We start from the raw sequence: 14,020 nt of genomic DNA, 5'->3' as shown, positions 1-14,020 counted from the left end.
ATTCTAGTCTAGTCTAGTCTGATCTATTCTAGTCTAGTCTGATCTAACCTAAACTAATCTAATCCAGTCTATTCTAGTCTAGTCTAGTCTGATCTAATCTAATCTAGTCTGATCTAACCTAAACTAATCTAATCCAGTCTATTCTATTCTAGTCTAGTCTGATTTTATCTAATCTAATCTAATTTAATCTAATCTAATCTAATCTAATCTAATCTAATCTAGTCTGATCTAACCTAAACTAGTCTAGTCTAGTCTGATCTAATCTAGTCTAATCTAATCTAATCTAGTCTAGTCTAGTCTAGTCTAGTATAAACTTACCCAGTCTATTCTAGTCTAGTCTAGTCTAATCTAATCTAATCTAATCTAATCTAATCTAATCTAATCTAATCTAATCTAATCTAATCTGATCTAATCTAATCTAATCTGATCTAATCTAATCTAATCTGATCTAATAATACTGAAATCTAAATCAATCATGAAAAAGCTGTAGTACTTACAACGGGGCCGGTAGCTCCAGCGGGACCTCTCTCCCCAGTTTTTCCAGACTCGCCCTGTTAAAGCAGAGAGTTAACGCTCATATGATCCCAGCGTCCCAAAGATACTCCGATAGACACGGTAAGACCAGGGATTCACTCACAGGGGCTCCCTTCAGTCCGGGGAATCCCATGACTCCAGGTTGACCTCTGGATCCAGCGGGTCCAGGAGGGCCACTGCGGCCATCTTGTCCAGGAGCACCCTGGTGATCATTGATTAGAAACAAGGCTGGTGAGAAAACGCACTAAAACATCACTTTGATTGTTTAATTCTTTCTAACAATATAACATATATGGTACACTGCAAAAGCCACCTAAAAATGAGAAAAAATATCTTAAATTAAGTGTATTTACCATTAATTTGAGTAGGTAAATGAGATAGTTTGCCAATGGAATGAGTATTTTAAGTCTTAAAATAAGATAATTAGATAATATGCACTTGAAATAAGACAATGCAATTGTGTTTTCTTATTTTAAATGTATATTGTCTTGATCCATTGGCAAAGTGTCTCAATTACCTCCTCAATTCAAGAAAAAATTATTGCAAGAAAAAATGACTTATTTAGATTTCAAATTTTTGCAGGGTAAAGAGACGTTTCAGGGTGATTCTATGTTGACCAACAGACTTCTGAGTCTGATTCACATTGGAAAAAAATCAAAGGCTAGATAGGTGTCTTTTTCTTAAAATAAGTGCATTTGTTCTTGGATTGAGGAGGTAAAAGAGACATTTTGCCATTGGAACAAGATTATTTACACTTAAAATAAGAAAAATCTATTGCATTGTCTTATTTCAAGTGTATATTATCTAATTATCTGATTGTAAGAGTAAAAATACTCATTCCATTGACAAACTATATCATTTACTTACTCAAATTAAGGGTAAATACACTTAATTTAGGAAATTCTTCTTATTTCTAGATTGTTTTTCCAGTGGAAGCTCAAATAGTTCAGATTTAGAGTGAATTTTTCCTTTACTTTCTCTACAAAACTATTTGGTTATATCAGTTTTTCTCTCTTTATCGCTACTAAACTGCCGAGATTTCGCATTTTTAAATAATCCTTTGTCCTATTTTCTATTTGATTATTACATCTTCACTAAAGCGCGTTCTTTACTACGCTTTTATGACAATAAAGTTTGTTCTATTCTACTTGATTCTATCTTCCTCTTACCTTTTTTAATCACTCAGCCAAAGAAAGTTAATCCATTATCAGTGATTGTAACTTTACGCCAGACTAGCTCAAGTGCTAAGTCACCTGATTTGCACACAGGAGGAATCCCCTCATGTGGCTCCTTCACGCTAATTTCTGCTTTGCAAATCGCTTTGGATAAAAGCGTCTGCTAAATGCATAAACATTAAACATCAGTTACTTGCTATTAAATCTGCCTCTTGAGTTTAATAGATTATGAAAGTGAGGTTGGTTTATTAACTTTAATCTATTCTGTGCTGTTTTATATTGTTATACTGACTTTTTTTTTCTTTTTTTGGGGATTTGATCTAAAGAGATTCTTATTTGACTGTATTATAAAATATCGAAGCAGTTACAGAAAAAAAAACAACCTTTACTTGCACTGAAATCCGAATCTGGGCCGATATTGATAGTGGATATTGATATTGCTGCTATGATCAATACCTGATATTTACTGATATGTTTCCCGACCTTGTAGACACACATGATCACTGCACTGGAAAAACGATCAAGAAAGAAGTAAAAATTTCTTAAATTAAGTGTATTTATCCTTCATTTGAGCCGGTTAAATGAGATAATTTGCCAATGGAATGAGTATTTTTACATTTAAAATAAGATAATTAGATAATATGCAGTTGAAATAAGACAATGCTGTTGTGTTTTCTTATTTTAAGTGTAAATTGTCTTGTTCCATTGGCAAAATGTGTATTTTACCCTCTCAATCCAAGAACAAATGCACTTATTTTAAGGGGGAATAAATTAACTAGATTTTGATTTTTTCCAGTGTGTTACCTGAGCAAACAAACACTACACTGCAAAAAAATGTAAATCTAAATAAGTAATTTTTTCCTAAACTAAGTGAATTTGCTCTTGAATTGAGGAGGTAAGTGAGACAATTTGCCAATGGAACAAGACAATTTACATTTAAAATAAGAAAAAGCAATTGCATTGTCTTATTTCAAGAGCATATTCTCTAATTATCTTATTTTAAGAGTAAAAATACTCATTCCATTGGCAAATCATCCCATTTACCTACAAAAATTAAGGTACAATACGCTTGATTTAAGGAATTATTACTTATTTCTAGATTGTTTTTGCAGTGTACATGATCGATCCCTTCAAAAACAACTGTTTATGTTTAATATCGGCCCTTTTTGCTGATTGGACCGATACTTTAGAAAATAACCAACATTGGTCGATCCTGATATTAATGCTGATATATTGTGAATCTAGGCTTTAACTTGCTATCCGGTGGGATCTTTAATACTTACAGAAGGTCCGACTTTGCCGTCAGGGCCGGGGCTTCCAGGGCTTCCAGTCACACCCTAAAGAAGAGAAGCAAAGTGAGATTAAAGAATGTTTTATTTCAGAATCGATCGCGCTGCTTCTATTTAACTTAAAACTCACCTTTGATCCAGGGGCACCAGGAGCGCCAGGGGTTCCGGCTTCACCAGTGGCTCCCTGAGGTCCCATTGGTCCGGGGGCACCACGCTCACCTGGGGCGCCCTGTTTTATAAAAAGAACACATCCAAGTAGGTTCAATCATATTTATCCGGATGATGAAAGCAGTTTGAAAATAAGCTCCTGATTCGTGAACTCACCTTTCCACCAGCAGCTCCATCAGAACCAGGGAACCCACGAGCACCAGGAGCGCCCTGAAAAGCCAACGCACCAAGGTCACACACTCTGAAGGTTTATTATTTTACTGGAGTAAAATACGGTGATCTGAATGTCGCTCTAAAGGTAAAGCCATTACCAATTGAAAGGATTTACCTTTTTTTTCCCAATTAAATGAACTTCCTGTTATCTTTTCAAATTAAAGCCTTAATAAAGACACAGTGGTCTGTTTTTCTAATAACAAACCTCACAATATTGTCTCTGCTTCTAAAAAAAAACAGCTTTTTTTATTCCTCCAATACCTGTGCAGTAAGTTTACTATATATCGGTAGTTTTCTTTATTTTATTTGCAGATCTAAGATAATTTCTAGATGTGAATTTATGAAAGTTGATCCTGAGAGTTTGTATTTTTTTAATACTTGCTGTAACTGAGTATGTTTGAAATTTTTACAGTTTAAAGAAATATATGAGAAAATAATAAAATTATGTCTAATTGGGGATTTTGATAAAATTTTTCCCATAAAAAAAACATGGAAACATAGATTGACTTATTCTGGTGCCTGATGTCAGCAGGTTTTTGTTGTTTTTTTTTTCAGGGGAAGTTCTTTTTGAATTTCTTTGTGTTCAATATACGAATTAAACGTGAACTAGACTCTTCTTACTTGCAATGCGGGCAGAAAAACATGGAGTACATTTGTCAAAGAAAAGGAAAAGCCAACGTACACGCTCTCCAGCGGGTCCACGGGCTCCGGCACCACCAGGCTCTCCACGAGGTCCTCTCTTGCCCTCCTCTCCAGAGGGGCCAGGGAGTCCCTGAAGTCCAGCTGGGCCCTGAAAGAGAAGGAAATCCCTCCATTTCTTATTCACTTCAAACGCAAAACGTTTTCCAGCTTCTGTAAAATGAAATATTGTAAATTGGTGCTATATAAATTAGCTGAATTGAATTTTTCACACTTACAGTCTCACCCTTGGCACCGGGCTCTCCCTTAGGACCAGGAGGACCAGGCTCACCCTGTTGGCAGATAAACATTTCATTAATTCTGTTGGATCGTTTCAGATTTCTCTGACTCTGATGAGTGACATTAAGGCAAACAATCAGCTGTTTACTCACATTGTTACCCTTGGGGCCAGGAGCACCAGCGCCTCCCTGAGCTCCAGCGGGACCACGAGTGCCGGGGAAACCAGGAGCACCAGCGATACCAGGAGCACCCTGCGTGAAGACAAGCCAGGGTGTAAAAATTCTGCTTTTCAAACAGTTTAAAGGAAATGAACCTGATCTGAGTGACCCATGTTATACTTACATTAGCACCTTTACCACCAGGCTGACCATCGGATCCAGGATTGCCCTGTTGGAGAAAATCACAGGATACAGATATTTAAATGTGTGCATAATTAAAAATAAAACTAAAAGTGAGAAAACAATGTTTAAACTTACAGCAGGTCCAGTGGGTCCAGCAGGTCCTGGGTTACCAGGCTCACCGCGGGATCCCTGGGGTCCCTCAGGTCCACGACCTCCTGCAGGACCAGTCTCACCCTGTCAAAGGAAGAAACGGCAATCAGAAAACCTGCACCTTGAAAATCAAGTAAGTTTCATCAGAAGTTTGCAAAATATGTTTAAAAAAAACAAAACTACACATTAAACAGCATAAATATAAAAATAAATGACGGATTACGGTTCTAATCGTGAAAGATAACCTGTTGAACCCTGTTATGCCAAATCCTATTGTAAACAATCAGATATACTTGATAACAGCGGGCAGAAGACTACGCAAAAAAAATAATCTTTACTTATCGCATAGTAATAAATTATTAATATCAAAAATGTATTTCTGTTTTTTCTTTTTACATAGTTTGTTAAAAGGCTAAATAAGGACTTCAAACCAAAAAAAAAAAAGCAATTTTCTGCTTTGTTTTATTCTTGGATCGGGCTTTAAAGGGTTAAACTACTACGGTAGCTTGTGCTAATTTTTCTTAGGCCTAAACAAAAACTATAAACGAATAAATATAACAACTTCTGCAAGTAAATTAAACATTTTAAATTATTAAAACAACATTTTATATGAAATAGCATCTAAGCCCAGCAGCTAATCACTGCTGGTGTTCTGTTTGACACATAGAGGTGGAATAAATCTGCTAAAAGGTGAAGGGTTGTAAAACGCTCTCACAGTTGGATTTAGAAAGCAGTAGAGACTGAAGGAAAGGGAACATTTAAGGTTCACTGATGCCACCTGTTGGCTGGTAGGACTATAAACCCTTCTAGAACTAACAAACAAGCAGATTATTTCCTTAATTTTTACTTCAAATCATGTCTTTTCAATGTTTTTCCTGCAGATTCTTTTTAGGAACTCATTGAATGTTTTGCAGGTGAGCAAAAGCCATGAAATGACAACTTGTTGCATTTACTAAACTTTAAATAGTAAAACTTAATCTCTTGGTAAAAAGTAACCAAAACACTTTATTCCAGTCGTCCACACTGGTGGTATTTCTCCAGTATTCTTAAAAATTGCTTATTATTGTATTGCATTGATCAGCTGTTTATTTTTTAAATTAAATGAAAAAAATATTGGACTTTTTTTTTACTTGCCTTAGCACCGGCGCCACCTGGGAATCCAGGGGGTCCAGCAGGTCCGGTAGGTCCCTAGAAATATCATAAAAGAAAGCGCATTTTAAAACAGGCATTCTCTGACAATACCACATTTTAATGTCTTCATTTTTAAATAACGCTGGATTATATTATTCAGATTATCAACAGGGAATAAAACCATTTATGACATTTAGAGATTTTTCTCCTTTATTTTAAGCGTTTTTAGCACTGAGAACTTACAGGAGGACCAGCGGGTCCGGTGTTGCCATCGTTACCACGAGCACCCTGAAAGGAAGAAAATGAAATTTTAACATATTTAAGGTTCAGTTCAGCATTTTTATCTTTGATTTTATTGACCACATGATTTTTATGGTTGATTTTTATCTTTGATTTTATTTGCACTGTGTAGCACTTTGAGATTTTTCTTAATGAAAAGTGCGGTACAAATTGGATTTATTATTATTATTATTATTATTATTTGCATGCTTGCATAAGTTCAATTATTGCTTACAGAGGGTCCAGCAGGTCCGGGGCGGCCTCTCTCACCAGGAAGACCACGAGCACCCTGCAAAAAACAGTAGGCTTTAGATGACGTAACCAACAGATAAACTTATGAGGAGAACGAGGACCTACCATGGCGCCAGGGATGCCGTTCTCTCCAGGAACACCAGGCTCTCCCTGAAAAACAGAGTTTATCTATGAAACAGCTGGACTGAAACCTTTTAGTTTAGACTGGAGATCTGATTTCTGGGTGTTTTACCTTAGGACCAGCAGGTCCGCTGTCTCCCTTGGATCCATCCATACCGGGGAAACCCTGCAGACATCAGAAGCTATTATTAGATCCAGTCGCTGCCTGTGATCTTGTTGCTGAAGCTATAAATTATAACTGAGACTCACTCTGTGTCCCTTGATGCCGGGGAGTCCAGGAGTTCCAGGGAACCCACGAGCACCCTGCAGGAGAACAAGAAGAAACCGCTCATCATGGGAGTTTCTTTAAAATGCTGATAAAAACTTAGAGGAGGAGTAATTAGCAACAAAACTACTAATAATAAAAAAAAAATCAGCAATATACAATATATATAAACTGGACAACATGTTAGTCAACCACTGGCTGGTTTGGCTTACCTGAGGGCCAGCAGGTCCGCGCTCACCGGGGCGTCCAGGTTTACCAGACTCACCCTTTAAAAGAAAAAGAAAAAACACATAAATAAAAAAATAAAAAAAGAAGGAAGAATCAGTGTTTGCAGAATTTTTGATAAAGAGAAAATAATTCCCTTACATTGTCTCCGTTCTTTCCAGGAGGGCCTGCAGGACCACGGGGGCCCATTGGACCCTAAAAACACCAATAGATCAAACATTAACCAAAAAGGGGGAATGGGGTAGATAGTATTGAACGCAGAAAATCCTGAAATTTTTAAACTGATGACGTGCTAATCTGTGACCCACCAAGATTATTATTCATCAAACCAGTTAAAGTGTGCACTCACCGAAGCACCGGGCTCACCAGGCTCTCCTGCGGGTCCTGGGCTACCAGAAGGACCCTGAAAGAAATCAGGGGGAAAGTTTATAAATCAGAGCATCATTTTCAGCTGGGCGATGAGATGAAGGTGAATAGAAGCAGGGAGGGGCGTCCAGGTGAGGGCATGGGGAGCAGTGAGTCATACCTTTAAATTAAAACACTGTATTGATTTTATACAGGCTAATTCAGGTATGACAGCAGACAGAATTTCAGGAGTAAAACTGCTGCTTTTGTTCTACTGCTCAACCATTACGACACCTGAACTCCCCATCTTTTGATTATTTTCTCTAAGAACTGTGTTGGATTGATAGAAATGCTAACCTGATGACCGGGGGGTCCAGGAGGGCCGCGGGCACCTGGGGCACCCTGTGGTGAGAAAAATCAAACATCAGTTTATCATTTTTTGAATCATCTGTAAAAACGGGTCGTTTTATATGGGGGGGGGGAAGCCTTCGTACAATTGGGCCGGGCATTGGCTGGCTGCTTGATTTTGAGGGGTCGAAGTAGCTCATCTGAGGAGAGAATTTCTGTGAAAGGAGAAAAGAAGGATTAGTCACTTTTTTCAGCACAAATACATCAAAATACAGATCTAAAGAGTCAAACTTCAAAATTTAATAAGAACAAAGATTTTATTAACCATGCATTTGGTCATAATATGTCATCTAAGGAAACTGGGAATTAAAAAGATGCTAAAAAATAATACTGATGGTTTTGGATCCAAATCTGGTTTTCTATCATCAGTTTATCACAAAGCTGTATTTCCATTTCTGCACCGTTTGTTAAGTTGAGGTAAAGCTGTGGTTTTGTTTTTTCTTAAGGGATTTCTTTTGACTTTTGTTTTGACTATTCTCTGATGCTTACCCCACCGAAGCCAGGAGGCCCAGGGGGACCGGGTGGTCCAGGAACGCCAGGCTGTCCATCAAGGCCATCGTTGCCAGGGGGACCAGGAGGGCCCTGAAAAAAAAAAAGAAGTATCACACATCTATCTATGCAGACAATGTTTTTACTTTACAGTCAGAAGTTCAAAATATCACAGATATTTTATATCAGATCTCTATAAAACCCTGAAACAGAAATGTCTCTTTCTGCTTTTACTTATTCCTATAAAATAATATAAGCTCATTGTTAAATAAGACCTTGGCTTAATTACTTAATCGGAATCTCGTGAACTCTCTGTGACCTTCTGACCTACACCTGTTGCCCTTATGTCACAGAGAATCTGTTTCATAGAGAATCTACATTTTCGTATAAACTCCAAACATTTCATTTATGTATTGAACAAATGACATGCAAAGTAAGTTTTATGAGGTTTTCTGAAATACTGCAGGATGCAGCGAGCCTTGCTGTTTTTAAAATAATGATAAAATAATAAAATACTGATACTTTAACATGCATGTGTATCTGTACGGAAAGTTGTGAGACTCTGGTGAAATTATTTCTACTTTCTTCACAATAGGTGTCATTAAATTCAAAACTGAGTAAATAGAAACCTACCGGATCTCCAGCGGGTCCAACGGGTACCGGTGTAATCTAAAAGCACATGAAAAAACAAAGCTAAGTCGTGCTGTGATCTTGCTCACAAGAAGTAACTATAAAGTCTGATACATTAAAAAAAAAAAACAATTTTCAACATTGATGAAATTATAAAAAAGGGTAAAATACCGTGGACTCTGTGTAAGGACCTAAAAAAAAAGAGAGAAATGAAAAAGGAAAAGGTTAAAACCTAAGCAGACATAACAAAATAAAAATAAAAAAATGTTTCAAAGCATGCAGAGTTAATTTTGATTTTAAACCAGGAAAAACACATTGTGATAAGTGCATAAAAAGCTTGAATGGTAGAACTTAAATAATCAAAAAGGTCATGAACTATATGTGGGTTCTGCACAAACTGACGTGTCTGGAAATTATACATATTTTGTTAGAAAGACGATATTTATTATCCATCATTATAGAAATGAGTTAAAATGAAGAATTGAGATTCAATTAGATATTTTTATGCATATGAGATCTCCTAAAAGGTCAGCCGGCTGAGACACTGAGGTCCATTTGAAACTATAAAAGCAGAGGAAATCTAGGGAGGAGGTAAGAGGCATGAGAATCAGCCTAAAACAGGTAGGAAGTACCATTAATGTCAGGGCAGATGGGGCAGCACTCTCCGTCAGGAATGTAGGGGTCTTCACAATCAGAAGTGTCCTCGCAGATCACCTCGTCGCACAGGATGGTCCCCATGTCGCACACGCATATCTGGCAGGGTTCTGGTTTCCATACATCCTTGTCGTTGTACGACTGTCCTTCTGATGTGCAGCTGCCAAATTGCTCTGAAAAAAAAATGTGATAAAGTCAAGAATTCCAGTAAAAAGTTGAGATAAACTTATTTCCTTACTTGTTTTTATAAATTACTTAAAGTTTACAGACTTTACTGATTCATTGAATTCAGAGGAACAGCATGTTGAGGAAACATGATCTTATATTTGCATGACATACAGCCTTATTTATAAAATATATCTTTTTTATTAATGCATGTCTTTAAATAAGTGCAAAGCCCAGCAGGTAAACTTGTATTCTTGCTCAAAATAATCCATTCTTTCTCAAACTTAAGTAAACTTTTAATCACTTTTCTAAGACATTTAACATGTCAGATTGCTTATGTAGAAAAAAACATGGTGGCTAAAATTCAGTTGACATACATTAAAATTTGAAGTTTAATAATAATATTAAAAATTAACATGTGCTTAAGGATTATTTTTGCATCTTTGTAAAATTTCTGGCTGCTAAACATAATTTAAGGAAGCCTAACACAAGTGTCACATGGATACTCCACAAAATCTTTAAAAATCATGAATTTTTTTGCTTAAAACCCTAATTTAATTACAGTTACTTGGTGGTGTGAAGATGTTAGCGGACTGAAAATGAAAGGAAAGATATTAAAAAGGTTTAACTAATTATAATCTGATGTTATACAAGTTAAAATGCTTTACTTTTTCTTTATTTTGACGGTTCTAAAGCGGCTCGCTGGCCCCTTGAATCCACCCTTTGGCTGCACCCCTGTTTAACCTCAATCATCGAGTTCCATGTAGTGAAATGTAGGGGTGATATTTTTCATGCTGTGATTATGTGTTTATAAATCTTAGTCCTGGAAAAATAGATTTAAATAAAGTATGTCATCAGGTTTTTGGTGCCTTGGGTCCAATCAGACAGATTTCCTAGGCAAGGCCTCCAGGGAGGTTTAGAGTGGATGTGCAGTACTAATCCTTGCCACGTGGTGCCACTGTTGCTTTGTGAAAAGAGGGGGCTCCCGCGCCCAAGTCCTGGTGGTGATTAAATGACGTCTAGACAAACCTATTCCATTGTCGACGTCAGACTTTAGAGATTTTTCCATTGTCATTTTTTTCCTTTAACATATTATTTTAATAGCTGAATAGCAGCATCTCTCGACCTGTGTGTGTTTCTGCTCTTTACTGATAGATAAAAGCTTCTGTTTTAAATGCCCTGAACTGAAATAAATACAAATTTATTCCAGGTCACACATTGTTTAATCATGAAGGAGATATTTTTGTTGGTTTGCTTGATTTTTTTTTGCTTGTAGATGAGTTTCAACTCAGGGTGAACCCATGTCCTGCCACTGCGCAGAAATAAAACAGCTGCTCCCCTCAGGTTTGCACTCCAGTAGGACATGTGTCTGCATGCCAGTGAGTGGGGGGGAAAAAAACAAAAGGTATGGAAAAATGTCCAGTCTATAAACTCCTATGCGCTTCCAGATCTCCAGAGGAGCCCAGGAAAAAAGAAAAGACAACTTTCTCCAGATTTGCCAAGTAGTGGAGGGAGGGGGGGGCGTCAAATATCCCGACCAGTTCCATCAAACTGCGCATCCTCTGTGGACTATCCACATCCAGAGATGGCCACAAAGATAAAACCAATGTTTGAAAGAGATACTTACTATCATCCTCGCCTTGACCTCTCGCCAGAAGCACCGTTGCGCTGAGCAAAAGCGCTAACCGAATATCCACAAAGCTGAACATGTCTAAATATTAGACATGTAGATTCTTTGTGGCAGGGGGAGATCCTCTTTTTCCTCCTCAGACACCACTCATACAGGGCAGGGTCCGGTCTGTGCGTAACTCCAATCCAGACCCCAACAGAAACTCCCTACTGCCTAAACAAATGGCTCATCTTGGCTTTTATATGCCTGCGCTTTTGGGGAGGTGCTGTACGCGCACTTCGTAACTTGCTGCATGTTGGGGCGCAGAATCCCTCCTTCATCTGGAGAATGGGCCGTCGCAACAAAAGCAGTTCACGTCCCATCTCCAACGTGGATGATGTTGGAAGGCATCATTTACGCGCCGGCTCTGAGGCGCACCAGACGTCCTTTATCATCTGCTCTCTGTGGATTTTCTTATGTGAGACTTCAAGTGTTGGGCCAACCGATGAGTCTTTATCTGGTTGGGACAGAGAATAACTTTTGCTCCCTCTGGAAATTATTATTTTGTTTGTTTTATTTCGATACCTCCGGATTTAAAGTGGAGCGTGCGCAAATTACGCACAAGGATGGATATTATTTAAAGCATTAAATTGATGTACATAAATTATTGCGAGGATTCTCAGTCATATTTTTTATTTTAGCTATTTTTATTTCCTTACATTTACTTGTAAGTTCTCCAAGCATCCAAACATGCGACTCTAGAAAGTTTTAAAAGATGTGACCAGGTAGAGGCACCTGGCTGTCTCATCTTGAGCCCATAAATGAACAGCAGCAGTTTTATTATTCATTTGTGAAATACATGGATAATAACTCTTGCAAGCAATGAATAAATAAAGTAATTAAAGTAAAAAAAAATGTTTTGTCACCCTTTATCAACCCCCATTCTGAAGGAACCACTGAGAAAAGGCAGCTATAGACTCCACACATATGTTACTCCAAGCCTAATTATAGTTCTAGTTGGAAATATTGGTTTATTGGGTTTTTGAACTTTTCTTGAATCTATGTAACTTTTTCTACATCCTGCTCAGTTTAAGTCAACTGCAGTGCAGACATGGAGCCATCCCATTATGAGATGTTAGAGACAGAGGAGGAGGCAGAGAGAGGGAGAGAGAGAGAGAGAGTCTGGCAGATCCACAAAGCAGTCTGGTTACACTGTGGACACGTTGCAGCTTCTAAAACAGAGAGCTCCAATTTGACCTCATTTACGCTCTGCTCCTGCTTTTTTTTTATCTAAGCTCTGTAGGCTGTGCGACTTTGGCTGCTGACAACGAATGGCATGCAGAGGACAAGTTCTATTTCATATCCATGCATACAGATCATTTTTCAATAGTTATTTCGAAATGTGTTCATATCTTCTGAATATATCCACTTTTTCTCATGTTGCCAAATTCTATGTACCTTATGCAGATTTTAGGATAAAATAGTGGAGCACAACACGTTTTTCATGATTATGAACCAAAGGGAAGCAGTGCATTGTTTTCAAGCTTTTTTAATTTTTTTAAACAATATATTGTATCTATATTTACCACAAATAACAAATTACAGGTTCACTTAAATGTGATTTTTGCATTATTCTATTTGATGCTTGTCAATTAATTTTATTTGTACAAATGTCCGTCAGAGGGCATCTAATAGAAAAAAAATACTACACCATGTTTCTGATTCAGTTTCAGTATAAATCCAGTTGTTCTCTGAATGTATCGGAGGTTTTTAACAGAAGAATCACAGCAAACAGGTGTCCAGGTTACAAACCAATTGCAAAGACTTCACCATGCACTATTTAATCAAACTTATCAGAATGGAAAACATATACTGCAAACCTGCAAGATGTGACTGTCCACCTAAACCAAAAGGTGAGGCAGATAAAACAGTAAAGACAGAAAGGGCCAAAAGCTTCAGATTATTCCTGGAGGAGCCGCAGAGTTCCACACCTCGGGGCAAAAACAAGGCAACTGTAATCCATGAACTTCACAAATCTAGTCTGCAACGAGCCATAGATGACGTCCACAAAAGAAGAAAAGACAGAAAGAGTTTTAAAAGTCTGCCAAGTTTTGAAATCAACACAACAGACCACACTATACTCACCATCCCCAAAGTGAAGCATGGTAGTGGAGGCATAATGCTGGGGGGAATGTTATCTTGAATAGGGATAGATAAGGTTGTTGGGAAGCTGGATGGGATAAATGCAGAGAAGATAAGCCCTGCAAGGCTGTGGAGATTTTAAAAACTAGAGAGGAGGTCCACCTAAACCCTACAGAACTAAAATGGTTTAGACCAAATAAGATCCATCAAAATGGGTCAAAATCAAAAGGAGAATTTGTAAAAACACTTAAAAACTGATGATGCAAACGCTCTCCATCCTGAATGTGAGCTATTTTGTGAAGAACAGTGTCTAGATTTGAGTTTCTAGGTGCGCAAAGCAGTTATACCGCAAAGTAATTCCGATTAAATGAGATTCGACAAAATAGTGGCTGAGTGGATGTAAAAACCAGACAATCTAAAAGTATCATGAACTGCACACCTCATAAATAGCTGCTATAAAGCATACATGCTAAGCTAATTAGCAGAGGTGGGAAGTAAAAAGTTATATTTATTCAGTT

At 37.6% G+C, this 14,020-nt stretch overlaps 1 protein-coding gene across 1 annotated transcript in view; it reads right to left on the bottom strand.

The window, feature by feature from the left end:
- The window catches only part of LOC107102379 (collagen alpha-1(I) chain-like), a 23,363-nt gene extending 11,749 nt beyond the window's left edge, over positions 1 to 11,614 (bottom strand). The window contains exons 1-26 of the mRNA XM_015401667.1: positions 11,379 to 11,614; positions 9,565 to 9,759; positions 9,104 to 9,123; positions 8,936 to 8,971; positions 8,303 to 8,395; positions 7,900 to 7,968; positions 7,763 to 7,807; positions 7,410 to 7,463; positions 7,202 to 7,255; positions 7,048 to 7,101; positions 6,820 to 6,873; positions 6,683 to 6,736; positions 6,556 to 6,600; positions 6,434 to 6,487; positions 6,163 to 6,207; positions 5,923 to 5,976; positions 4,774 to 4,872; positions 4,640 to 4,684; positions 4,450 to 4,548; positions 4,297 to 4,350; positions 4,062 to 4,169; positions 3,323 to 3,376; positions 3,129 to 3,227; positions 2,993 to 3,046; positions 638 to 736; positions 498 to 551 (exon numbers count right to left, since the gene is read on the bottom strand). Coding sequence (XP_015257153.1) covers positions 498 to 551; positions 638 to 736; positions 2,993 to 3,046; positions 3,129 to 3,227; positions 3,323 to 3,376; positions 4,062 to 4,169; positions 4,297 to 4,350; positions 4,450 to 4,548; positions 4,640 to 4,684; positions 4,774 to 4,872; positions 5,923 to 5,976; positions 6,163 to 6,207; positions 6,434 to 6,487; positions 6,556 to 6,600; positions 6,683 to 6,736; positions 6,820 to 6,873; positions 7,048 to 7,101; positions 7,202 to 7,255; positions 7,410 to 7,463; positions 7,763 to 7,807; positions 7,900 to 7,968; positions 8,303 to 8,395; positions 8,936 to 8,971; positions 9,104 to 9,123; positions 9,565 to 9,759; positions 11,379 to 11,460 — 1,773 coding nt within the window. The 5' untranslated portion in view covers positions 11,461 to 11,614. The remainder of the gene's footprint in view (positions 1 to 497; positions 552 to 637; positions 737 to 2,992; positions 3,047 to 3,128; positions 3,228 to 3,322; positions 3,377 to 4,061; positions 4,170 to 4,296; positions 4,351 to 4,449; positions 4,549 to 4,639; positions 4,685 to 4,773; positions 4,873 to 5,922; positions 5,977 to 6,162; positions 6,208 to 6,433; positions 6,488 to 6,555; positions 6,601 to 6,682; positions 6,737 to 6,819; positions 6,874 to 7,047; positions 7,102 to 7,201; positions 7,256 to 7,409; positions 7,464 to 7,762; positions 7,808 to 7,899; positions 7,969 to 8,302; positions 8,396 to 8,935; positions 8,972 to 9,103; positions 9,124 to 9,564; positions 9,760 to 11,378) is intronic.
- Positions 11,615 to 14,020: the final 2,406 nt, after the last annotated feature.

The sequence above is a fragment of the Cyprinodon variegatus genome, unplaced genomic scaffold (genome assembly GCF_000732505.1).
Source record: "Cyprinodon variegatus isolate N-32 unplaced genomic scaffold, C_variegatus-1.0 Scaffold1245, whole genome shotgun sequence".
Taxonomy (NCBI): Eukaryota; Metazoa; Chordata; class Actinopteri; order Cyprinodontiformes; family Cyprinodontidae; genus Cyprinodon; species Cyprinodon variegatus.
This window is presented reverse-complemented; position numbering and strand designations above follow the sequence as displayed.